This window comes from Genypterus blacodes, unplaced genomic scaffold (assembly GCF_046128005.1).
Source record: "Genypterus blacodes isolate CSIRO-AG114 ecotype Tasmania unplaced genomic scaffold, CSIRO-AGI_Gbla_v1 ptg000015l_1, whole genome shotgun sequence".
Lineage (NCBI taxonomy): Eukaryota > Metazoa > Chordata > Actinopteri > Ophidiiformes > Ophidiidae > Genypterus > Genypterus blacodes.
In genome coordinates this window covers 746,837-774,658 of record NW_027466829.1, presented here as the reverse complement: position 1 = coordinate 774,658, position 27,822 = coordinate 746,837, and the positions used below count along the sequence as shown (strand labels likewise).

General features: G+C 46.6%; 1 protein-coding gene across 1 annotated transcript; it reads right to left on the bottom strand.

Annotated features, from left to right (window-relative positions):
- Window positions 1-27,822, bottom strand: mrpl23 (mitochondrial ribosomal protein L23). The gene is made up of 5 exons (XM_076140724.1): window positions 27,718-27,822; window positions 26,836-26,958; window positions 18,872-18,954; window positions 16,017-16,090; window positions 1-1,271 (listed from the first exon to the last, which is right to left on the bottom strand). The coding sequence occupies exons 1-5, from the start codon at window positions 27,735-27,737 to the stop codon at window positions 1,107-1,109; spliced, it is 465 nt and encodes a 154-aa protein (XP_075996839.1). The 5' UTR covers window positions 27,738-27,822; the 3' UTR covers window positions 1-1,106.

The window sequence follows — 27,822 nt, the reverse complement described above, 5'->3', positions numbered from 1 at the left end:
TGGACACGAGACCATTTATTAGTTCTGATTCCAACAGCACTTACAATTAGACAGATTCACTGACAAGACCCACATGCTGCTGCTGCTCGCGCTCGCACACACACACACACACACACACACACACACACACACACACACACACACACACACACACACACACACACACACACACACACACACACACACACACACACACACACACACACACACACACACACACACACACACGCAGGGTATACAATCTTTCTCAGTCAGCTACAGCAGGGGTGTTACCGCAAAATAACAAAAAGGCTCCAACAGATTCCATGTCATTGCTTTATTGAAACAACATCTCAACTGTTGTTTACCTAAAGTGGTCAATTAATCCAAAGCAAACTCATAAAAGAGGAAAGGCTGTGGGTTGCCCAGGTTGTCTGATCCAACTGGCTGCGAGTCCCAAATACGAGGGATACCGCACCAATATCTCAGCGTGGTGGAGGAGAGGAAAGGAAGGGAGGAGAGGAGGAGCAGGAGAAGGAAGAGGTGAAGGAGGAGAGAGAGAGAGAGAGAGAGAGAGAGAGAGAGAGAGATAAAACGCAGGAGTGAGAGAAGAAGAGTATGAGAGGGACAGGGAAAATCCAGAGGAAGAGGAGGGATGAGGGCGGAGAGCGCCACGAGCGCCGGAGAGGAGTAGTACAGAGAGACAGAAAAAGGGGAAGGAGAGAAATAGATGGAACGGGAAGAGGAGGAGGAGGAGGAGGAGGAAGGAGAGGAGGTCATCTGGGGTGATGAGATTCTGCACGGTGGGCTGGTTTCATGAAAGATGGAGCCGGGCCACTCTCCTCCTCTGATTCTGTTCTGGCTCGGATTACTGGATTGTAGCCTCACTCGCTCACACACTCACAATACACACACAGACACACACGCACGACTCCAGTCTTCCACACACAGCCTGCTTTACTACGCATTATTGAATGGCTGCTTTGAGAAACAGAAGTCGCGACCAATATTACAACAGCGTGTTGTAAATCGATACACATACAAAATCTCCACACACGCACACACACATACACACATGCACACACACACACACACACACACTAGAGTTCCAGGGTCATAGGTTTGCCTCACAGTCCAAACCACTCGGTGACCCCTCCTCTCCTGGGGTCGAGCTTCTGCCTCTGCTTCTCATCGTCCAAATACTTCTCCTGAATCTCCTCCATTGACCCCTCTGCTGGCGCGCTGTCCTTCTCCGGGAAGATGTCCGGGAAAGTGAACGTCTGGCCCTGGCCCTGAAGACAGAGAGAGGGAGGGAGGAAGGGCGGGAGGGAGGGAGAGGGGGAGGGGGATGCCAAGGTAAAGAGAGAGTCAAATGAGTTGACCGTACCTGAAAAGTGAGAGAAACTGGGTGCGTGTCAGGATTTCATACTCAAAGCATTTGGGAAATCAATCGCATTCGTTACAGAAACAACTCCCAGCGCATCGTCCTCCCCGGTGTTCCATTTTCTTTTTTGGAAGCTATACGACTGAGTTGATGTTGATTTGGAAATCAGGACACCAGGGTCTTCTGTATTCCTGTCCAGTAACACAGATCCCCTCCCTCTCCCTCTCCCTCTCTCTCCCTCTCTCTGTTCGTCTGTTCTTCATTTATTCAGAAGGAAAGGATGGGATCCATTATTTATTCAATACAACCCATCTCTGGCCGCGTCTAATGCATCGCCGGCCCACCGCCGTCTGTGTCGGCCCGCTGTAGAGTACAGTGCAGCACGCACGCACGCACATGCGCGCTTGCCAGCCCACACACAGAAATAACAGGTCACTGGGTGCAAGCTCACATATCCATAGCCTATCCCTATCAGTCTCTCCCATGGACACCTGGCAACAGGAATTCGCTGTTATCAGTCTCGACGGGAGCCCGAGTCGCTGGTGTTCTTCGCCGGCTCCGCTCTCAATAAGCTCGGTTTTGCATTTAGGCCACTTAAAGTGCAGAAAACCACAACACACAGCTTCCATAAACACAATTGTCAATCAACTTCTCTGCTTAGATATGTGAAATATTTTGGTTGGGGTCAGTGTGTAGGCGTAAAAGAATGATCTGGCTCTGATGTGAATGTTACTTTGTCTGCCTCCAACCCCCAAAATACCAAGAGAAACATGCATAAAATTACCACATATCATGGTTTCATTCCCAAAGATGGAGACAACATGACGTTCGCTAAGCCAAAGAGGCAGAATAGGAGTTGGTCTGGCCTTCTCTGAGGAGAGCTCCACGGGAACAATCCACAGCGGGAGCCTCTGGTGTGCATGCATACACGTGTGTACTCAGGTGCATGTGTGTGTGTGTGTGTGTGTGTGTGTGTGTGTGTGTGTGTGTGTGTGTGTGTTATCCACAGAAACAATGGGCTTATACAGCTTCAGCGTATGACTAAACCAGAACCTGCTAACATCATTATACAACTGAAGAAGCGAACAGTGCACGAGGTATGAAGAATGGAATTTAACAACTGGCTGGATACAGACGGGATAGAGCTCTGGAATCTGCGGCCGTTCGGTTCATTGCGTTTCTGATTTTGAAATCAAATCACTCTTTAGAACAGAACTTTATAAGTGAGCCTTTGTGAAGGGGTTAAAGTCTGCGTCAGGATGTTCAGAACACAGCCTGGGTGAATGTGAACTATGCTCCACTACAACATGTCCAATATGACAATAAAGGCAGGACAAGTAACCGCATACATCCATGCAAAACACCGCTATTATGAAAAGTACTATTTTGGGTGAGACGCCTCACTCAGACTTCATGTTACTCTCTAAAACCCGGCCAATTTGAGTCTAAACTCTCTGATAGCAGCTTTTAGGAGCAGCTTCAGCCAAACATGCACAACCTTCAATCAAAACAAAAGTCTTGCAAGTCTCTCTCTGCTGTGCGGCAAACTACAGGAGCTTTTCGACGCACGGGGTATCTGTGGCGTGGACAGAGACGAGAGTGAGAAAGCCATCAGGAGGAGGAGGAGGAGGAGGAGGCTTAGTCAGGCACAGGCAGAGATCAGCCGAACCCCCCAGAGAAGCACCTGTAAGCCAACAGCCCTGCCAAGCCCCTCGGTGTCTCTCTGCAACACAAGCTGCCATTGAGGAAAGCAGATTCCAGAACACAAACACAGGCCAAGGCAAGTTTACTAGAGGAATTGGTAGGGGGGGGCAGGGGGGAAGGGAGGAGGCAGAAGGGAGAGGGATGGAGTAAAGGAAAGATGAAGAGTAGAATAGGGGTGACAGAGGCAGCGAGAGAGAGAGAGAGAGGGAGGAAGGGGGGGGCTACCACTGAATTATAAACACCAGACATGGCAACAGGAGGAACAATGAGCCGATGAGCCACACAAGACTTCACCCGGCTTGAACCGAGCGCTGTCGCATGACAATTCCCAGTTATCCGCAGCAGCACTTTACACCTCGTGTAAACATACGGCGAAGATTAATACTGGCCTCAGAGACTGCGATTCACAAAAACAACAAAGGCCTGAGATTGGAATCAACAAAGAGCCGAGACTCGTTAAACAAGTCTTATTGTTGGCAGCGGGGCCGCACCCTGTGTGTGCAACGTCTGCTGGACACATTTCCGCAGTCAAAGAAAGTGCTGGCAGACGGCGTTCATATTTTAGTTTGAAATATATACATCACACCACAGCCTCTGTCCCTTTGGCCTCCATGTGCTCTGAGCCAAAAACCCTGCGTCTGCCGGGCCTGCTTCGCCTCGGCTGGTGTGTGTGCGCATGTGTGTGTGTGAGAGAGAGAGAGCGAGAGTGAGAGAGAGAGAATGAGTGATTTCTGGAAAAGAAAGATGCCTGGCCAAAAAAGACAAAAGTAAAGGAAGACAGTGAGGTATTATGAGCCTCTTTTTTATTTCTTCAGTTACCTTGTAGGCTTCCTAAAATGACAAATTAAAGGATTTGATATTACTCCTCACTTTGGCACCGTCCTCACTATGCTGTCAATTGAATCAAACCTCCATCCAGGAATATTGGGACGCGGCCCCACGCTGTTAGCGATGTAAACACACTCCTCTTGCGCACAGGAACAACCCATTACACCCACAGTTTCCCTCTCAATGGGGAAAGAAGGGCGGGGGGAGAGGGGGAGAGGGAGGGGGTCGTCAAGATTGGAAGACAAATGTTGTCATTGACTCGGTCCCAGCCCTTCTCACTTTCCCCCGTCTGTGTGTGTATATATGCACATTAAGCTCTAATTTGACATATTGCCCTGTGTCACATTTGAGAAGCAGCTTCAGTTGTTTGGGGAAGAAGAATCAGTCCGGATTGTTCGACGGTTGCACTTTGAAAACTCTTAAACATGTTTTGCGTCTTCATTGAGGTGTGGTAAAAGTTAGGGTTACGGTAAGCGAGAGGCATTTGGAGATTTGTGGGTACGATTAAGCTGTCAGGAAATAAACGTCAATGATTTGTCCTCAAAAATGACATAATTAAATCTGTATGTGTACACACACGTGGATACACAAACCCAAAGTAATCTTGTTTGAGAGCGAAAGAGGAGAAAGAAACGAGTAGGCCAGGGATGGAAAGGCAAAGACAAAGGACAACTGTGTTCTATCTGACTGACCTTTGCTTCCGATCTGTGACAAACTGAGTATGCAGCCAATACTCAAAAACAGCAGAGGGGGAAAAAGTCCCTTGTGTGTGTGTCTGTGTGTGTGTGTGTGTGTGTGTGTGTGTGTGTGTGTGTAAAAAAGTTCCCCTTATGAAAAGGAAAAAAGAGAAGAGAAGAACGTTGTTTGGAAAAATGTGTGTCCGGCAAGTTTGGAATGCATGTGAAATCAATACAGTGAAACTGCTAACAGGGTGACTTTTTTTTTTTTTTACTTCTAAGCTCAGATTTGGGTATGAAATATGAAAGACATCGCTGTTCTGGCTTGATGTTTTTAAATGTCTTTGATGAAAACAGGAAGGTGCCAGTCCACAGTGCTTTTCCATTGACCTGGAGCTGAATAGAACATTATGGCACGGTTGCCAGCGGAGGATACAAAAGACTGATTCAACCTGCCATTTGGAGAGTTAAATTTACAGGACATGACTGGTCTGGACCGGGACCAACGGCAGAGCCGCACCAGCCATCAACATGTGACAAGACTGCGAGCTACACATTATCACCCAATTGCCTGTGACATGGCTGCACAATGACAACTGTGCAGCCACTCCAGCAGAAAAAACAACAACAGTGAACTGCCTGACTTCATTTTCCAATATTCTCGACCCACAGTGTTGCCTTCATGGTGTCGGATTTTATGTCCACTGGAATGAAAAGTTTGGTGTGTTGTTTCATTACTTTAAAACTGTTCAACAGCTGTAAAACTACTCTTCAGGTCAAACGCCGATTTCCATTCCGATCATCTAAACTTCTCTGACATCAGCCTTTGTTTTGTGCTTTCTCCAAATTCTCTACTGCCTGAATTTACTGGGATGCTTAACGGAATCTGACTTTGCATCGGCAGAGTGGCAAGTGCATGGCGACCTCTTGGATGACCACACTTGACTGAATTAACAGTTGTGGTCACACGGCCCGAACACCATGGCTGTGATCTGAAGACTTGAATCAGAACATTTCAGGACCGCGCCATGAGATAAATTATGCTGCATCTCGCTTTAGAGGAAGAACAACCTGACCGTCAGCAGAACACAGACATCGGAAAAGCAGTCAATTAAAAGAAGAAAGGGGGGAGGGAAAATCTAAATTTTCCTGTTAAGCACGGCCAAATCTGGACCGCACGCTGAAACAGAGAGGTGTTGACGACGCGGTAAGGAATCCCATAAGGCTGTGGCTCAGGCAGCTGCGGTGGCACTGCGGCGGTGTGGTGGAACAAACCGTAGCACAGAGCCATCTTGAGTACTGATGGGGGTGTGTGGGGGTGTGTGTGTGTGTGTGTGTGTGTGTGTGTGTGTGTGTGTGTGTGTGTGTGTGTGTGTGTGTGTGTGTGTGTGTGTGTGTGTGTGTGTGTGTGTGTGTAGGGGAGCGAGAGAGCAGGACAGAGAGGTGTTCACACAGAGGTACAATCCTTTCTGACCACATGGGTACCAGAGCTTGGCAAACAGAGGGGGAGACCACAGTAGTGAGGTTACCAAGATTAGAGCTGAGGGCAACCCCCTGCTGAGGGTGTGGCACATATATATATATGTGCAAGTGTGTGTGTGTGCCTATAAACACTAGGGAAAGTTGTGTGAGCTTTTGTCAGAAATACATAGACAACATGTTGTATGTGACGCGCATGACAGTTTGGTATCAGAGGGAGGGAAAACAATTTAGATTCCAGATCCTTTAGTTTTAATCAAGCAGTGTAGACTTGTCTATAATTGCTGCCATAAATTACCCTCTTTAGTCACAATACCAGATGCATAGAAGCAAATAGTTGACTGCAGTCCTCAGGTCAGGCTGCGGGTTGCTCTTGGTTCAGTTGGCTATGCTAGACTTCCTAAGCATGAGTAACTGCTGCCTATTAGATGTCGGTATCCGTGTCTCTGTACCCATAAAAACATTACAAAAAAAATGGCTGAACAATGAATAACATGCTCCCGGGAGTGTGTTTTGGGGCCTTTCCTATAAGTGGTTCAAGTTACACGCTCTCTCACAACAAACTGTATTTTGGAGCACTTTGAAGAAGAAGGACAAGTTTGAATGGTATTGTTCTCACCTGGCCGAGCCAACAGAAATGAAGGACTGAACTCTGCCAGAGTTTGACTGAATCAGTACAAACATGTTCGGTGCGAACACACACACCAACTGTTGATCTTAAGGTCTGAATCCAACAGGAAGCCACTGCCACCTTCAAAGAACCCCATCTCTTTGACGTTGCTTGGTTCAACATCTACATCACACAGCAGAAAGTAGAATAACAAAAGAGGAAGAAGCAGAAACTAAGATGGAGCAGGCAGGAGAAGAGATGTAGACTGATGACTGTAAACAGCTCCTGCTGCCAGGCCCCTGGGTGGGCCGCACAATGACTCTCACTGACACGCGCACGCACACGGGCAGCATACACTCACACAATGCTCTAACCCCTTGTGCCTCTGTCCAGACCTTCTCGTACAAACCATTCTAATGGGTGAGACACGGAGACAGGGAGGGAGGTGAAGAGGTAAGAAAACACCTAAAGACGGACAAAACTGGACGTTTGATCGATCATGGTTGATCTAATATGGTTGTTCAGTACCTTGTTCTGTACCGTTTGTCCGTTGTATCTTCTACCCAAGGATCCAAACTTTTATCCTGAACCATTATCCCTTGTGTACATTCTAGGAGTCATGTGTGGCGTCATATGAATGGTCTCAGTGTGGTGAGTAGCATTATCTCAGTTCTACAATGGTAACTGTCAATCTTTTAGCCTGAAAACAAACCCTCGCCAGAAGAGTAATTACTGTCTTGTTTGGACAAGTTGGCTAGTTGCATGTCAAGGGACAATAAATACTTTTGGGACTGATCACATGGGCAATCACAAAGTCTTTGTCTGGAGAGGTATAAAACACAAAGCAGCCAGATCATTGTGGCCAGAGTCTCCCGCACACGCCTCTGTGTGCTTCATGTTTCTGACCCTTTGTTTAATCAGTTATTGTCCAGATTGAGCTGTACAGAGCTAAAGATCCTGGATTCTGTCATTGGGCCAGGATCGGCTCTAAGAACAGGGAGATAAGCATGAATCGACGGCCGATGGGTAGGGACTGAAATTACACACTTTATATCCAGGTAACTGTGTTCAGGTTTGTGCTGAAATCAAATCCATTGATGATACTGATCACTTCTCAAGTTTAAAATCCCAGAATCTTTGCTGGTTCCAGCCTTTCCAGGAAGGAGTTAAAGCTTTCAACATCATTGTAAATTGAATACATTTTTTACATAAATGCATTTTTACGCTTTCAATTAATATATTTTTTTTAAATCTACTAGTAATTACGCTTTTCTGGATGAGACCAGAACACAAAAAACCCAATTCATCCGAGCAGAAAGCAGAGTAAAAACCTGAAAGGAACTTTAAAAGTCAATCTGTTTACACGAGAGACTGAAAAACAGCAAAATAGCAGCTGAGCATAATGAAAATGACAAGCATGAAAAACCTAAATGGCTGGAAAACACATGAGAGGATGAGAGCAGGAGCAAAGTGAAATCATCTCTCTCTGAGAAACACACATAAGTGGCAGTGCGAGCAGACCGCTAACCAATAGCATCCTGCTGTGGATTATTTCGGGGTCATGACCTCGGCCCTCCCTCCGCCAATTACACTCTCAATTACAATGACATCTCCTCCACAGCTTGGCAACAGCCAAACAACTCGGTCAGTGCTGGCTAGCAGCAGTGTATGTTTGTGTGCGTGTGTGTCCGTGTCATTCATATTAATGGCTCTTATGATGGTGACATATGGGCCATAAGACAAACTCTGATTTGGGGAATAACAAAAACTTCAAATAGTTTAAAAGAGACTAAAAGGAAATGCTGCTGCAAGGAGAAGCCCAGAAATACACACATTCATACTTTTGCCCAGAGACAAACAGACTGACAGACACACATAGAGGGAGAGAGAGAAAGAGACAGTATGTGTGTACGTGTGTGTATGAGAGAGTGTGTGCGCGTGTGTCAGTGTTCATGTCTGGGCATGTCTGCTCCCAGCCTGCTACTGGAGACATCGGACCCTGGTAACAGAGCTCTCAGGAAAAGATCATCACCACCTAAATACACACCCAACCACCCACAAAGATGTTGACATCCATCTGGACACTTGGGGAACAACAACAACAAAGACAAAAACATTACCGAAATGCCAAAATATTCGAAATAATGAACAACAAAAAATGTAATGGGCGGATCATATCAGCCTTGGTCTTGGAAACCCGCCCAGGCTCCACACCTTAAAGCCTCATCACACCTAAAACACCCCTGGCTTGACCATCCACCCCCATCACACACACACACACACACACACACACACACACACACACACACACACACACACACACACAAATATAAACAGCTGTTCACTGTCATTATCCCCTCCATCTATGTCATTCACCCTCCCCACCCCCCTTGTGTACCCCATTTCTCTCTTGCCAACGCATGTAAACAACTGACGCACACCCTTTCCCCTTCCCCCATTCAAAACACCCCCCACTCCCAGCCCCAACAATCTAGGCTACCAAACACACAGACCCAGACCCACGCACACACACACACCCCTACACGCTCATGCAACATAAACACCCAGGCGATGCCCCTGCCCCCTCCCTGACTCCCAAGAATGCGGGGACCAGCTGGTGGAGAAAATAAAAAACGAAGAAGCATACCAAAACAGGAAATGCATCAGCAGGGGCCTATCAGGGCTTTATCAGGCCAGTGGCAGCCCCGCTGAGAACCTGGGTGGCGCCGCATGCTGATTGGCTGATCAAAGTGGCAGCCATGTCATTACAGGTCAGGGGGTCAGGAGTAATCAGAAGGGTTAACGAGCACGCAGGCTTGTGCGTGCGTGTGTGTGTATGTATGTGTGTGTGTGTGTGTGTGTGTGTGTGTGTGTGTGCGCAGGAGTGTTGCCATGGCTATCTAAATAAGGGGAAACTGGAGGAAATGTGGAAGGAAACGAGCAAGTGAGAGACGGGATGAAGGTGACGGAGATTAAGGAAGTATTGATCACGAATGACAAAGAAGGGGATGGAGAATGTGTGTGTGTGTGTGAGAGAGAAAGAGAGAGTGGAGGGGTTAACCAACTTGGTCTATTCATCCAGTTGTGTTGCTGTTTATTTGTTGTTACATGATGCTGAGTGACAGTCGCATCAACAGAGCGAGCTGAACAGAAGTGAGTTGGGAAAAGGTACAGAGAGAGGAACAACAGAGAGAGAAAGGTTTGCGTGTGAGATTCCAAACCAGATGGTTAAGACCCTGCTCTGTTCTCTATAATTCATGTTCTCTCTCCACTGAGCTCTTATGAAACCTACACATAAGCACACACACACACACACAGGATTTTTACTTAGGAGTGAATTTTCCAAATCAGGAGACACACGAGGAGACGGGGGGCCGTTCAGCAAAGCTTGATTGCCAGGAAAGCTTCTCTTTTTATTAGGATCACTGCAAACAAGACATAACAATATGTGAATGTGTGTGCACACACTGCTAGCCTATATACATACACACACTAATTAGTGTATCGGACCATTCCTTCCTTCCGAAGATTTATACGCCTAGAATGCTGACAGATACATTATGTGTTTGAGGAAAAATGAGAAAGAGAGGGGAAGAGAGCACTGGGGGAAAAGTGGTAGGAGTTAAAAATGTTAATTGGTGTGATAAGCGAGGGTGAGGCAGTGCATGGAATGGACGGAAGCAGAGCAGCAGCAGCAAAGACAGACAGACAGACAGACAGACAGACAGACAGACAGACAGACAGACAGAAGCACGCACGCATGCACGTCAGGCTGTGTGTGGAGCCTGCGTATTGCGTGACAAGGTGAAAAGGAGGAAGAGGGAGGCCAGGAGAGCGGGAGCCATCAGGATCCCAAATAGTTGAAAATACTAAAATTCCACACAGATAAGCAAGATTTCCCCCTCGGCCCATTGGCCTGATTCAGCACCTCCAGCTACAGAGAGTTGGGGCTCCGCTGGTAGCAGAGAACAGGAACACAAAGAGGTGGGGAGGTTCTTCAGGGGGCTAAAGCAGCCCCCTCTTTCCCTTTTTTTCCCTCCCTTGCCCTCTCCACCCCCGGTCCAGCCAGAGACACACATTCACTGTAATACACACACACAAGCACACACACAGACACGCACACCCCCCTAGAGGGTCTATTGTTAAGCAACAAGGAGTCAATAACAGATTTGTGATTAAGAGAAGCTAGTGAGAGTGTGAGAGAGAGAGAGAGAGAGGAGCTGAACAGCAGAACGTTGCCATCTAGTGTCAGTCAAAAAACAGAGGAGCTCTCACTCTCACACTCTCTCACTCTCGCACTCTCACTCTCTCTCAGCTCCTCTGTTTGTCTCCCTCATTCCAATCTCCCCGTCTCTCTTTCACTTTTGCAGAGTAATGACTCTCCTGCGGATCGAGTGGGGGTGGAGAAAGAAGCACGGGAAATAAGCAATTTGAATGAAGCTACCACTTATTCTACAACTGTTGGTCCAACCCAAATCTTGTTTTGTTCTGTGGTCGTCAGGCAGACACTGCTGCGGGGCGTCGAGCTATCCGATTGGCGCATCGGATTTTCTGCTCTGCCGTCAGTGACCAGGGCCTCAGACAAAAAAAACTTAGACACCTTATTTACTTCTTTTATGGGAACTTGGCAACCCAGCGCACAAACAGTGATACGGAGCCGTCCATGGCCAAACCAGCCACTTGTGTAAGAGTTCTGCTTCTAATATGTGAAAACGTCGCCACGAGAATACAAACTGGCCAAAATTTGGAGAGATGTAACAACCGATATCTGGACCTCGTAAGGAAAACCATTTCTTTCACCGTTTAGCTTGGTATGAAGAAACAAAAGCACACGGATGAACGAGTGTGTGTGTGCGTCCTCAAACCACACAGCTCCGGTCTTATTTGAAAATTAAAAACCGAATTCAATTAAAAAGCATTTGCAGTGCTGTGCAACGGGGGTTTAGGCTGTCTTCTGATGTGGAGAACCAGATCGTGACCACAATCAAAATAATGACATCATTTGTTGATACTTTGTCTATACATAAATAGCTGCTAAACTCATGACAACCAACCGCCAGCATTGTGACAACACCTTGGGCCATCTGTGCGCCTGTTCTCTCCCGTCTGCTGCAAAGTTTTCACTCGTGCTCTACTTTCACTACTTCAGTCTCATATATACCGACGCTTGTGTACAGATAAATGCCGCTGAATGGGACTTGTGTGTGGGATTTATGCAACCACACCCCGCAGACTCCCACTGAGCGCAGATTTTCTAGACTGTTGATGCACATGGACTGCTAATCCCGCTGTGTTTTTCTTAAGTGGGTTTCGACTGTCAAGCAACGGTTAAGTAGTGCAAATTTTAATGCTAAATGACTGTAAGCATCCCACAGGTGCCTGGACGTGCCACGCCGTGCCAAACACGCCAACACACACCACTTGCACAACCTCCCTTCTGACCTCCTCTGAAAACAACTTGATGCGAGTGTCTGGGATTCTTTCCTTTACACTTATGGCAGCCTTAAAGTGATAGTTTGGAATTTTACACATACACTCGGATTTGCTGCGCCGTAGCGGGATAATAGATCTTCCAAGTATGACACATCAACGCGCCCCAGGAGTGTGCTACTCCAAAATGAATCCAAGCGGTTCCATTCCCCCCAAATAGCGTGATTTGAGCAGTGACACTTCACTACATTCTTTAGAAGGAATGTTTATTGTTGATCTTTTCAGCCCCCCTGGCTCCCAAAATCTAAAAACAATGTAATGCGCCTTCAGTTTGTTTACCTTATGCACCAGGTAGGCCGCTGAATATAGCACAGGAGGGAGAGAGAGCCAGAGAAAGTGATACATGTGTAAAATACCCAACAATCACTGTTTACAAAGATTTAGGTTTAAAAAAAACAAAAAACTCAGGTATCAAACTGTGTCATTGGTTCATCCCATCACCGCCAAGGGCAAAGTGAAACATGATAATAAAATCCTCCATCCATTCTCTCCCTGAGTATCATATTCAGGGTCGCTTCAGGCTGGAGCCTATCCCAGCGGTCAATCCAGTTCTCTAAAATCTTGTAAGCAGTGTTAACAGAACACTCTCTCGCATGTTGTCTGAGGGGTCGGGCATCATCACTTTTATGGCATGCATTTCAGAAATTACATTGGCAGCACTACATGGTACTAAAGCCGACCATTCAGAAATGCTGAGAGCGGTCAGAAATCCCATTCATATATTCACGGCGTCACCCTCCGGGACCTTTAAATGTGCACTCTGAGCACTTAGCACACTGGAGTGCTGCAGCTGGCACTAACAAGCGGAGCTCACTTGCAAACTAGCTGCCACTCCAAAGACAGAAAGTAACTTTGGCAAACCAGAACTCTACCTTTGTCTATTAAATGTTTGGAAATAATGTCGCTGAACAAAGGAAACATTAAAGAAAGCCTACAACTTAAGAGGTTGAGTGATATCGTTTTAAAATGTCTATTCTATGTTACAGACAATTCTATTCTCTACTATTCTCTACTATTTGCATCCTGATTTTGGTTCAAGTTGACCTCAAAAGAGCCGTCGTGGCAACAGTTCAATAGGGTTGCCCGATTATGAAGGTGACAGGAGAAGCCGACGCTTTTATATAAAAGGTGTAGTGAACCAAACGTGAAATCTAGCTGCGCATAGGCGAGCATCTACAGCAGAGGTCAGAACGTACAACGCACAAACCGATTCCCACATCAGCCCTTGCCAGCATCAAATATTTGGCAGAGTATGAGATGATTGCGAAACAAGTGTTTTCCCGAGTGTACAGGCTGGAGTTAGAGGCCTTTTAGACTCCGATAGTCTTAGTGGAGTGTGAAAGCAGTCTGACTCAAAACATGCCAGTCCCACTGAACTGCAGCCAGACATAAAAGCAGTCTGACAGACGAGATTTTTCATTTTGCATTGCTGCTTTGTCGCCCCACCGCCGCCCTGATCCCTCTGCCCCGTCTCTGGACCTCCACCGCTCTGGCATCGCTCCATCGTGCCCTTAGTAACCTCCCCTGCTCGCCCCCCCTCCAGCGCACACGCACACTTTCCCACACACGGTGCATATTTCACACGCATGCAGACGCTATCTCTCCCCTACGTTACAGGGGTCTCCCTTGTGCCTTGAAGGAAAATGGCCGTCATGGAACCCCGCTAACAGGAGGCCTCCCCTCGACCACAAACCGGGGAGAAGAGAATGAGAGAGAGAGAGGCGGGGAGAGAGACCAAACATAATACTGCTGCAGTAATAGCTGATGGAGGGAGCAGGGGAAAGGAGGGGAAGAGGGAAGGATGAGGGTAGAATGGGGGACCGCGCTGTGAGCATCGACCCACAGAACACTCACCCACATGTGGAGTCAATTAGGAACAATCTTGTTTTCTACCCACCGCTGCAAAAGAAAGGAGGGTTTGCTGGGTCTGTGTGTGTGTGTGTGTGTGTGTGTGTGTACACACACACAAGAATGGGAATGAAGTAGGAAAGGCAGTGAGAGTGCATGTTTTTCGCTAAACCTGCCAAAGAAATAGGCCGGATATTTTGTTTTATGTGAGGCAGTCTGAAGCACAAAGAGCCTGCATCTCAGCGTTCAGCCTCTATATCTCTGCTGTTCACCGTCAAATGAGCATGACATCAGAAAACCACGATGTAATTGCAACAACAGAGGGAATGACACTCAGGAAAATCAGCTCTCCGGGGCTTAGCGTGAACGATGCACACGTCACCTGTACTATGTGTGTTTGTGTGTGTGTGCTGTTCTGCATCCTCACACCTATCATCATTGTGTGCGACGAGTGAGACTGAAGCAGCCTCTACCAACTCAGCTGGGAGCCACACACACACACACACACACACACACACACACACACACACACACACACACACACACACACACACACACACACACACACACACACACACACACACACACACACACACACACACACACACACACACACACACACACACACACACACACACACACACACACACACACACACACACACACACACACACACACACACACACACACCAAATCACAGGGCCACTTCTTTGGTGTCAGACAAGAGGAAGTCTCTCTTTTAAAAGATTCATGGCGACTTAAATTATGTATCCTCTTTCAAATTGTCATGTTTAGACAATTTTCATTTCTCACCCCTTCCAAGATTGATGGCTCCCAGTCGGGTGGGCGGTGCAGCGTAAACAAGCGTCTGCACCGCTGTTGATTTATCTGAGCAAGATCAAAACGGCAGGCCCAAAACAATGGCCCCTTGCTTTCACCTCCGCATCAAAGGGGAATTAAAACGGTCACTTATTTTTTTGACATTTGTTTGATTTCAAAGGCTAACAGACTTCAAACAGCGAGATGTGCAAGGAACGGGCTTCTGCGACCAGAGGCTCACCTCAAACACAGGTGTGAAGGAGAGAGCCATGATGCAATGAGGGTGTCTGGGCAAACAGTGCAACGATACAAGGCCTCCCACGTCCATCGATGGCACAAAACACACACACACACACACACACACGCACGCACAGAGGGGAGGAGCGACGGGCCAGATGATAACCATACTTCAATATTTCCTGTAATAAGTCTAGCATGTAGCTAAAGAAAACCTCTTGCCCTCGGGCCCCCGCTAGGACCCAGACTGCTGCCTTCTCAAGAGGGCAGCCGGTGTGTGAACCACACAGGAGAGAGAGAGGTTATGTGTGCCTGTGCAAGTGTGTGTGTGAGTGTGTGTGTGTGTCACAGAAAACAAGGGCGAGGAGAGCAAAGATAAACAGGCAGGCCAGGGGACTGAGAGGAGTGAGCCACAATAAGGTGAGAGAGTTTGAGAGCTCATCTTCAAAGGCCGCCTGCCCCTCAGGGCTCCACAGGGAGCATGAGCGAGCCACCCTCACCTCCCTCACCTCCCTCACCTTAGTCATTCCTGCTTCCAGAATAGCCGGCGACCTATGATACAAAAGCTGGAGGCTCAGGGCCCCAAAATGCCCTATCCCCCTGGGTGTTGTGTTTAATAACGCAGCCACCACAATAAGAAAACACAGTGGGCTTGTGGGTGGGGGTAGATGGGGGGTTGGGGTAGAGCGCAAGAGAGAGCAAGAGAGAGAGCAAGAGAGAGAGAGAGCGAGAGAGAGAGAGAGATGCATAGAAGAGTTTTATTGTGGAGAGGTCCCCACCTCCCACTGTGTACTGGACAGGAGTCAATGAGCTAATGGTATTGAAACAACACGCCGATAAGAGACGACTGGGAGTAGGAGGATGAGTGTGTGTGTGTGTGTGTGTGTGTGTGTGTGTGTGTGTGTGTGTGTGTGTGTGTGTGTGTGTGTGTGTGTGTGTGTGTGTGTGTGTGTGTTCTCACCAGCTGGACATAGGCCACTTTAAAATCGGGCTGCTTAACCTTCTGATTCAGGTGGTTTCTCTTCTTGTTAGAGCCTGAGAAACAGAAAGAGAGAACAGCTTGTATTGCATTTGTTTGCATTCTGTAATCCTGAGAACTGTCAATATTCTCACAGTCTGGAAAACGAATATCTGCAGTATGATACTAATCAAATCCTTGACTCTGTACACCTGATAAGGCCACCTGTCTGTCTGTGTGTTAGCCCAGATGAACACTGGGTTAGGCTCCAGTCCCACATGACCCTTCACAAGATAAACAGGTATAAAAGGTGGATGGACGGATGGCTAGATACTGTAGATAGAAACATGTATCCATCTATCAGTTGTGGACATTAACCAGAGGATCAAAGGGTTGTAATCTCAATGAAGACACTGGTGGTCAAGTCAACAGGCTGTCGCAGTTTTTGCCATTGCCATGGCAACAGTTTATGACATGAAAAAGGAGGGAAACATTCCGCTGTAATGACTCATTTGTGTCGGGGTGCGTGTGTGTGTGCGTGTGTGTGGTACGCGTAGCTGGTAATCACCAGCCAGGCAGCCCACTGTTCAGGGAAAGCCCTAAGCAGCGCTGTAAAACACCCCCCCCTCACACCCCCTGGATAACCAGAGGCCCCTGTGTGGGTGGGAGACAGAGGTAACACAGTGGGTGTACATGGGTGTATGGGTGTGCGTGTGTGCATATGTGTGTGCATGATGCAGAGACAATCTTATAGGGAATGCTCCAGTAAAAAGGTAAACAGACACTGAAACCCTCCAAACACAAAGATATGCATGTTAAACATACACACGCGCACACACACACCTTCAAAAATACAACATGTGTTTCTCTCTATCCGTGGAGCCCTTTACAACTTTTGTGCTGCCCCAACACACAGACAGAGCTTTCATACAACACTCGCAAACGCAAGCACAATTTCTCCCACTTTGAGATTGCGGTTTGGCAGCCAGCTATCACGTTACAAATCCCAGGCTGGAGGAGTAACCATGGCAACTTCCAAAATACCCCTGCCGCCCAGGGAGGGAAGAAAGGGTCGTTTGCGCCCCTCTGCCTGTTCCCGTCTTTACACTGCCAATGGAGTGGAACCCCTGACGCAGACAGGGATACCTTCTCTGACGCACCTCGGGATTGCCGGGGGCCCTGAGTCGCCCTTTTCTTTTCTGCCACCCCCCCCGCGCCCCCCACCCTCCTTCTCTTACTGCTTTCTTTCCACCCACCTTCCTGAGGGGTTTTCCTTTCCCCCAAGCTTTTAATGACACAACCCTAATAAACACAGCATTAATGGGTCCTCCACACTGTAGACTTGGCGCCTCTCTCTCTCTCTCTCTCCCTGCCTCCCTTGTGCCTCCCTTGCAGAGGGGGCTCCTCGTGGTCCTTCAAGACCAGCACAGAGGGGGCTTGTTACCTCTCTCAGCACATCCCTTAGTGTCTCTGCTCCCTGAACCTAACCATATGTCCTTTCTGTATGTTCCTCCACTCGCTTCCATATTGTGTAACGAGTTCACGGGCCAAACCAACCCTTGCTGTTTCCTCCCCTCATAAAAAACAACCAGGATCATTTAACGATAATATAAAACATGAATACATGACAACAATATAATACTGTCTTTAATCGATGATCATTCTTCACTATTAAAAGTACTGAGGAGGGAGGGGTGTGGGGTTGAACGGTTGGGATGTGCGTGTGGTGGGGATGGGGTGCACAGGCCCTGGAGCTGGAAGTTTCAAAGTGAGTACATATATGCGTATGGAGCGATGGGGGTGTCCTGGGACAGCTGGAGGCCGGAGTGCTGCAGCAGCAGATTGTCAGATAAGCAGCTGTGTGCGTTAGGAAAGAGGAGAGCCAGGCATGCTAACCACTACCGCAGTTAGCCGCTGGAAAACACTCTCATTGCTGCATGTCATTGGGAAGAGCGGCAAGATCGAAAGCCAAAATTGCTCTCCACTAACCACCGACGACATATTCATAAACAGAATCAATTAGAATTTGCGCTTCTTTACAAAAAATGTAAATCAGTCCCATCTTTGAATGAATTCAATTAACATGGAACAGAATTCATCTTACAACTGTCAGCTGATCAAACGACTACATGGATGGATGCTTACACACTGAGTGAAACTTATTACCCCTCATAAAAGGAGTGAATTGTGTGTGTTCTTAACCTTTAACTTTGAATTCATGTAGACACTTACGCTTTACATTACACACAGTCTCAATGTGTTCACAGTTACATTGAATTATCTTTTCTTATGCACAAGGAAATGAAACTCACTTACACGGTGACGCACAAACTACTGTGAATGAGGCAGTGTGAGGCCATTAGAATAAAGATGTAAAGATGATGTTTCCCCAGAGACAACGCTCAGTGGCTCAGACTTGTGTGTTTGTCTCTGGTAACTTTTCGCGACTATCAAAAGCTTACGGTGCAGCCGTTTTAACGATAAAGAAGGTTATTAACTGAAATCAACATTGTTTTATAATTTCAGCCTGTCAACAATCCACCAGGAATTTGGCCCCGAGCGAGTAATTTGGATAGCCCAAATGCTTGCTAGTGTGTGTGTGTGCGCGTTCCTCGGTAGGTAGACACACACACCCTAGACAAACTGCCAGACGCTGTTCGGGATCAAGTGGATCACAGTAATTGGTCCTTGTCTTTTTGATGTGTGGTTCCAGTAATACTGGCAGTGTATCGAAGTGCGCTGCCGACATCCTAATGTAGATCTTGAAGGAATATCAATACATCCGTTAGCTTGGGAAAGTCTCCCTTTTAGATTGAAGCGCTCTTTATGTGCTTGTGCAGCATCGGCGACACACTCACCAAACTGTATCCTGGTGCGGATTGCTCCCACTGGGACGTTATATATCTTCTGCAGGTAGTTTCTTACATCACACCTTGTCATTCTGTCCAGATGGAGAAGGAGAGGAGAGAGAGAGAAGAGAGAGAAGAGGGGGAGAGAGAGAGAGGTTATGTAAGGCATCCAGCATCAGTGTTTGTGAGGAGTCGGGAATTTGTGCATGCGTTGCCAGTGAAATCTGAGGTAGGGGTCCAGCACACGCAGAGTTTAAAGCCGTCTATCACATAACTCTTCTTCAAAGACCCAGGGATGATTCTGCCTTCATCCGAACGACACATTCCCACACACTCTTCAGTTTAATATCAGCCACTGTCCAACTTGACGACACTCCCCACATTCAACTTTTCTTCTCAGAAGCATAAAGTGGAGAGAGGAGAAATGCGAGTGTTAGCGCTCATTCAATTAGCAGTCTGCACATATCGATCTCTACCAGTGAAATCCTACACAGGAAGTGGGCCTGGCACCAACTGATCCGGTGGGCCCGCCTAGCCAAAGCTAGCCCACTGGGCAGCATGTGGAATGGATTGCTCCGACCAGAGGAAGAAAGGCTTTTAACTGCTAATCAATCTAGCCAATTGGATTAGCCCGGTTGAGAGCACTTCCCAAATGCGTTTGACAAAGTGCTTAATAGCAACGCTGTGGTCAGACAGGAGTGCCTTGGATATGGTTCTTCTATCACCTCATATGTTTCTTCAGATAACAGGATAATGCAATAGTTCCTATTTTTTAGAGAAAACACAGCGGTACCTTAAGCCTGTGTAACGATATTAGCCGCTGCAAACATGTGCAGGAGTAAATCCCATCTGTAAACACTCTTTTTAACCCAAGCTTGACATAACATAAGGTATGTTTCCACACCATACACACACACACACACACACACACACACGCAATTCTTTTCCTCTTGTAATGGGCTGGGTTTTGGAAAAAGGTGGCACCGACGCAGTCCTCCGACACGTTCGCTGGACCAGCTGAGATGCGTCATGGGAGGCAATCTTCCATTTGCAATACTTGGGGTAATTCGGTTCATATGTGATTCCACTGTTACATAACGTACAATCAGGGAAATACCGCCTGCCCAGGTTTACGAGAGCTCAGAAATCACTGGGCTCCACCACTCGCAGGCAAAATTGACCCAGGAACTGCGAGGGATGTCGGGGGTCTTTGAATGGCACGGGCAAACTGGTTCAGGTGACTCAAGGGCTATTTGACTCCCTTTACCCTGTTGAGAAAAGAGAGATTGGTTTCCTAAGACGTAAGGCATGCCGATTTGTCTTTCTGCTCCATTCGCACACTTCTCCCCCATAAACTCCCCCCTACCTCCGTCTCAGTGTATTTGCCAAAGGGCAGCGAAGCAGAGCGTATTGACCTGGTACTTACTAACTTACTTGTACTTGAGATGAAGAGAGGAAGAAAGAGAGGGTGATTATTCCGAGAGAGGGGGTTTCCTAGAAAGTAGGGGCGGTAGTTGGAAGGAAAGGAAAGTAGCTTAGGGACTGAAAGGTCCCCCCAGGATCATTAGTGGAGGGAACACTGATCCTGATTAATGAGGAGAACATTTTCTAAATCCCGACTGCCTTTACCACCCCAATTATCCAGTCACCGTAAACACAGTCATAGCATGTACGAGGCATGGACAAGCACAGTCACGTCTATTACTCTATGACAAGATGACCGCACGTTACTGTTTGCCAACGCTCACGACGTGATTCTCACCCACGCTGTAAACGGGAGGAAAGTCTGAGAGAAAGTCTTGGGCTGAAATGTGAGGAGAAAAGGTCAAGTTGAGCATGTGCATAAACAAGGCTAAACTTAGACAAAAGGGCGTGGTGACTTTCGTTGTGATGCAAGCAGCATCTGATCATCGTCCCAGTATAAACACCCATCTGACTCCCGGCGCTAACCTTTCAAATACCTATTCTGCCTCTGAGTCTCTCAGGAAGAATGAAAACCAGTCTTCGGCAACTGCCAAGGCTAAAGGCATCGCCCCTCAGCAACTGGCTTGTATTTTTATCCAAACACACATGCACCAGTTTCCTCGCCTGAGATGAAACAATTGCAAAGACAAAACTGAGAAGGGCATCAGATGACGCAGATGATGGTTTAGGTTCACTTATAGTGTGTTGTTGCCAAGAAGGTTTAGGACAGGCACAATAGCATCCATTGTCAGTGAACCCTGAAGTAAACAAATTAAAGTTATATTGTTCTACATTGTTCGACGGAAGGTACACGGAGAGCCATAAGACGTAATCTGGTATCAAGTTTTGATAAGAAAGAACAGGATGGTGAATGGCTACAGGCCTGGATGAAGGAACAGGGTGAGTGGATTTGTTACCCTGCTGTGACACAGTCTGAGGTGTTTGCTATTTTCCAAATGTGGGCTTGACGTCTCTGTGCCAAGGGGATTGTGCGGATCGTTTTCAGTAGTTTGAAGCCGTCCATTTTCACCTGCGTTCACAAAGCAGAGAAGGAAAGTGGGTGAAAGGGCAGAGAAGTCGGGAGAAAGCGAGCGAGAGAGGACAGGGGCAACTCTGACAGTGGTTAAGGACAGTGGATGTATTCTGAAAGGCCTGTGACTACTGCACACACATTTGTCTATTCATGTCATGGTGGTTAAAGGATTCCAGCCAGGTGTATGGGTAGCGCTTCTGTTGCACACATAAAGGATGTCCTATACAACCACCCACGGACACTGAAGTCCAACCACAAATGGTGCACGACACAAAGAGACGCAGATCGACGCCAATCTGTGGTTAAAAGTAGGTTAAGTGCTGACAACCATCTTTGTATTTGATGTTTAAAAAGGGCAGCAACCAGGATTTGTGTCCTTAGAAAGTCTAGGAGAGCAGATTTACTGTACAGCAGTAGCACTTCAATCACAGTCATAATATTTGGCTTGTGGAAAATTCGAGGGTGTCGAGTCCACTTGGTGATATTTTTCTGGAGTCCTATCAATATAACTTTTTGTGGACTTTCCAATTTGCAATTCCCTGCGCATAAGCAGTCCCTCCGTCAGCGCAGAGACGACCACGTGCTGGCAGGTGTTGCCGGCTTCCTTTCACCTGCAAGAATTGATCTTCTGTTCCAAACACTATAACATTAAACAATGCTATGGCCTGCAGTGATGTGGGTTTCTATGAGGTTCTTGGACATCATTAAACACGTAACCTTAAATTACGCACGGTTTGGGCAAACAAACTACGCACACTAGTCTGTCCATACACACATTCGCCCACACAACATCAAAGAGTATTGTGTCAAATGGGCTTAGTGGTGAGAATGAAACAGGAGAGTTGTTTTCTGCGTAGATGAAAGGCAAAAGAAAGCTGCTCCTCATTGTCAGCCTGCCCCATTGTCACGTCCAGGTCGAGATACATATAAGGACTACCTTAACCTTCCCATCTTGGCAGACAATACATGTACAGACGCTGCTCAACACTAAGTATCAAGATGATAATAGCAGACTTTGTATGAAGAGAACAGCAATGAGGAACCTGAGACTGAGGGAGTGAAGGGACAGTTGAGAAGTTTGGACTACAAGAGCAGCGTGTGAAGGATTAGATTTATTGTTCAGGGTTTGGCCTGACAATAGAACAGAAATAGATCAAAGAACGGGTCACCAGGAATCACTACAAGGAACCACTCAGCTCTAAGAGCAGACACAGAAGAGTAAAGACTCAAGAAGTCAGTTGCTCTGCCCTACCCGCTTGCTAAATGACTTCCTATCACATAAACAGAGGTTAATTAGCGTGAAAAATGACCCGGTTTTCAAGCGGAGTGGCGTGTTTATGGAGTGGAACAGCCAAAAAGAAAGTGGGTGATTGCCATGGCAGTGACGTGAGTGGTTGGGCCAACAGGTACACTACAGTAATGCTTTTCAGAATAGAGTGAGAATACAGTGTGGGCTGTTTCGTGATAGGGTCACATTGAGTATTGTCTGCATCATAGCATAATTGTGATTGTGAGTAATAGACTGAACACAGTGTTCAGTCTTTGTGTTCTTGTTGAGTATGTGTGAGCGGTGTGTGTGTGTGTGTGTGTGCGCATGCACATGTTGGCCTTTGGCCATGCCAGGTGAGGCACAAGAGCTCCATGTACTGGTGCAAACCAAGAAATTTGATGATGTTCCTGGAGCACAGAGGAAAAAACTAACACAGGGAATTACGAGTGAAGGCTGCCCAGGTGTCTTGAACAATAAGGGACAGTGCCAAAGAGGGATTGGCTGTGGATGTGTTGCAAAGCATTCATGAAAAGCACAATAAACAGCAGAGCTCGGGGTGGAATCGAGGGAGAGGCGAGAGAAAGAAGAGAGAAAGACAGGCGTAGTGAGAAAGCAACACAAAGCGAGGCGGTGGGTGATACTACAAACAAGTGAAAGCACAGGAAAAATCTTGGAGGAAAAAAAAAAAAAAAAAGAAGCAAGGGAGACCAGGGGAGACAGCCATGCATATCTCGCTCCCAGGTGTCCACACACAAAGGCCACCTTGTGTTTTTCCCCTGACAACGCCAATATCACCACTCGTCATTAACAGCTGCTCTGTACTACAACAACTTACCCATGCTAACACCGCCTACCCTCTACAGTCATTAAACTACAACAGCATCCACAGCCACAGTGACTCATGGAGATGCTGGGAGTGGGAGTGATATCGGGTCGTGTGCATCTCTCCATGCGAGGCCATTTACTACAACTTTGTAAGAAAAGTAATAATAGTGTCAAAAATAATAATAATAGTGTCCAGCACACAGCGAGGCCCCAGCAGCATATCAGCCACACACCTCTCCCAGGCATCAAAGAAGGAAAAAAAAAAACCTTACACACCCTTATATACACATGCGCACACCCTGCACTTACCCACTTTTGTGCATGCACACACACAGACACACACCCTTCTCACACAGTGACTCACCCACATAGACAAACGTGCACAGAGACACACACAATTACATAAGCACCCTAGGAGTTTTGGCAGAGAAGAGGCAAGAATCGGAGTGGGAGGCCAGGCATCTGGATGAATAGATTATGGTCTAAATCCCACCGGAGACACACAGATGATCTGCCTCAAAACTTCCATTTTCCTCCCCGGCGTGAACCCTGCGTCTCTCGTCACCTGAGAGGGCCCTGCTGACCTCAGTCACCTTTGCGGAGGTAGTCACAAATCAGCTCATCACTACTATGGGTCGGACAGGGGAATTTTATGACAGAACAGGCTTCATCCAAAACCACTAAGTGTAGCAGGTGATAGACAAGGACACTGTACATTGGATATATGTTTACTGTATATTTCTGTCTATTCACGCTTCTCCATCTCAGCTCCTCTACCAGAGGTCTGGGGGTTTGAAGGTTCAGCGCAGTATCATTGGTTGTTCCCAGTATTGTGTTTTTTCTGTCCCTAGGATCCGTTACAGCCCGACGTCGGTGTCACACACCTGAGGGCACCCACCGCCTCGGGTGCCACAGCCACCTTGGTTCCTCTTTTAAATTCATGTTATTGATCAAGCTTCTTCTGTTCCTTCTTCCCGATGCTGCTGTCATTTTGGATTGCGGTGGCGATCGACGTTTCTTGTCCGCCACCACAGTGTCCGGTCAGTTGAGTGTATTCAGGTCCTGCCTGCTGTTTGCATGATAATGATGATGATGATAAGATGCCTCTATTGACCGGGCCTCAGTGCCTGCTCTTATGCTGCTATGATCTACAGATAGAACTACTCGATGTCAGCCCTGTCCACTATCTGCTGATGTTCCATCCTGTTGTCCATCCCGTTTGCCTTACCATGGCACTTCCTCTGTCCATTCTACATTCACCTTTCTCTATCTGCAGCTACTAGAGATGTCCTAGCGGGTCATCCCTGGGCGCAATGTCACTGATGGTCTCGTGGATGCTCTGCGTTTCCTCCATGTCATGGGTCCTTGACACTGGCTAAAGGTCTGGGCACACATCCAAGTCTGAAGCTGTCAGCGTGACTCCTGCAGACCGGTTTGACACTGAAACCACTCTCGCTGTCACACAACCCTCAGAATTCTCAACATCGTGTGGAGGACTCTGACAAACTCTTTATAAATATATACTGTATGTATATATATATATAGAATTTTACAATGTATTTGTAATTACTTGCTCTTTTTTAAGATTCGATCTTTCATGACCTGATATATTTTGCTGTAGTTGCTCTTAAGTAATATCAAAAATTCACATTTGCACAGACATCTCCAAGTTGATCGCCTATAGCTGCTGCGCGTGTGTGTGTGTGTACTATGGTCACTCACATGTAAAAACCGATATGCAGTCACATGTGGCGCTGCACTGTGGAAGTATGCAAACCACCGGAGCCCCTTCCTGACCAATGGCGAAGGTGTTTATGGCTCAGATCTTACTCTTTCCATTGAGCTGGCTCTTTAGGACCTGTCTCGCTCTCTGGAGGTACTTGGCTGTTGCCGTCATTCCTGCTTCCTTATCATGTTTCTCATGTGACCGTGGAGTCCCCAGGTATTTGTAGCCGTCTTATCGTACCACTCCGGTTACTTCAACCCACCTGTGTTGATAATGTTCCCTCTCCTTGCTATCATCTGCCAAAGCTTTTCCAATCTGAAGGACCTCCCATTGTCCTGACTGTATCTGTGTGAGGTGGATCAGGATGCCAATGTGTCATTCATTGTTGGTGTACAGCTTGATGTCCTCCCTGCAGTGGATGTGGCTGACCATAGAACACTCTAAAACATAGATATCAGTCTGGGCTCCTGCAGCACATTGACATTTAACATCTCACAGCCTCAAATCCTCCACACAAGTGCCAAACAAGTACACTTCTGACCCGACTTCCCAACCCTCTTCCCGTGTCAGCCTCACAAGTCATCACTCCCACCGAGCCCACAAAAGACACCTATGCTACTTCAGCTAATACGACTACCACCAGATTTCCGTTCATGAGGCAAACACTCCACCTGGTGGCCTCAAGGCTCAACTGCAGCTGGCTGATCCCACCGCCAATAAACACAAATCACTGGAGCCTACAAAGCCAAACATATGCTCATTATGTAATAGAACCACATAATACTGAAATACGACCGTCTTCTGACAATATTAACAGCCAACATTAACTTTACGTCCAAATACAATAACACAAAACATGTGTTCATTATATAACAGGCCTACATTGCAGTGAAATAGTACCACATTCTAACAATAGCAACAACATTAAATTATATTGATGTCAAGATAAATGGTGTTATCGTAATGCTTTTAGTTGTAAAAGCTACAAACTATACAGGTCATCAGCTTGTGTTGACAGGGAAGTATTTTGTTTTTTAAAGAAATCGCTGTAAAGTATTCGATAAGAGAGGGTGAACAGGCTCATTTCAACATGGTATCAATCAATCATCCAGCCTGCTGAAAAGGGGGTGTTTGGATGTTGATCTGATCCATTAATTATGACTAAAACACTGTTATTATATCATATGTGTGTAAAACAGGAATGTCAGTCTGCTTGTGTGCTTCGGTCAGAGAACAGCCGAGGTAAATCAAAGTCAGACACAAATAGGTCAAGTTCTGTGTTTGAGTTGTTGTAAGGTTATACATTACCAACTTCAAAAGAACGAGTAGCTACATTACAGCATATCTAGAACTCTTTTAAGGGAGATTTAATCAGCATGTATGGAATGAATACATTCTCAACCAGGGTAGAGAGAGAGAGAGAGATCATTCATCTTTGTCTTTCTCTCCCTTGTGGTTTGATTTGCTGGAGCTGATAGATCTGATATGATAGACAAGAAGGTGTGCATGTGTGTTAGATGGTGTGCACAGACACGCTGATTGGCTGGCATAAGGTCTAAGCTTGACATTGTCGGTTCTATGGCTTTTCCCTTAACTAAACAAACGACACTTGTATGAGTTAGTTAGTTGAGAATAAAGGTGGAGCACAGACTTACTCCATTGGGATCCGAAACTGGACCGTGTCAGGAGGTTGTTCTTTCCCCGGCCTAACCAGCGTCAGGAACCAGTTGGGTCTGAATATCCTCAACTGAGGGTTACCTAGCTGGTACACAGAAAATCTGAGAGCGAGAGAAAAAGAGAGAGCGACTTTAACCACCAACAAAACTTATTTGTGTTTCATGCTGCTGAAATGAATCAGCATCATTAGCTGAACTAACTAACTAACTTAACTTTAAGTGTGACCCTGGCCAAGCATATTGTTTCTGGCAGATCGTGATCAATAACTGAATTCCTCCTGTTGATTGTCCATAATAGAGTACACATGCTAGTTAAGATGTGTTTATGTATTGTCTAAGTTTAGTTTAAGTTTGTATAGTACATTATTGTTCAATCTTAAGCAAAGTAAATTAAAATAGAATATTACAGAATAAGCTCATTTTAATACCAATTTTAAACATACTTGATTCATTTAGCTTGATGCCAATGGCTCATGTTTATCATTTCCAGAAGCATTTTAGTTTCAGTAAGATTGAATGTTTTAACGACAGTGGCTTGGGGTTGACGGCAGGATGTTTTTAGCATCCATTAGCCAACTGCAAAAATTAAATATAAATAATTATTTTATGGTCCACACATAGGGCGATTTACTTATTGATATAAACGCACTGAAATTATAGAAAACTTCCAATTCTAACAGACTACTCCAACCGAAGGATTAGCAGCTACACAAGCTAACGGTTATGCGGCGTCTGGGGGTGCTAGCGTACTAAACCTGACATGTATGGAAAATGTGACCACCAATGGAGTTTCTATCACCAACTAACGCACCCTTACTCTCATTTATATTCAACACCGAACTGACAGAACCCGATACTTACAATAATCGCTTTGTCGCCATCGCTGAAGCAGTTTGTTGTTGTTTTGTAGTCTTTTCAAGGACTACTGGTCAGACGACACACGTGCAGACTACTTCCGGGAACAAT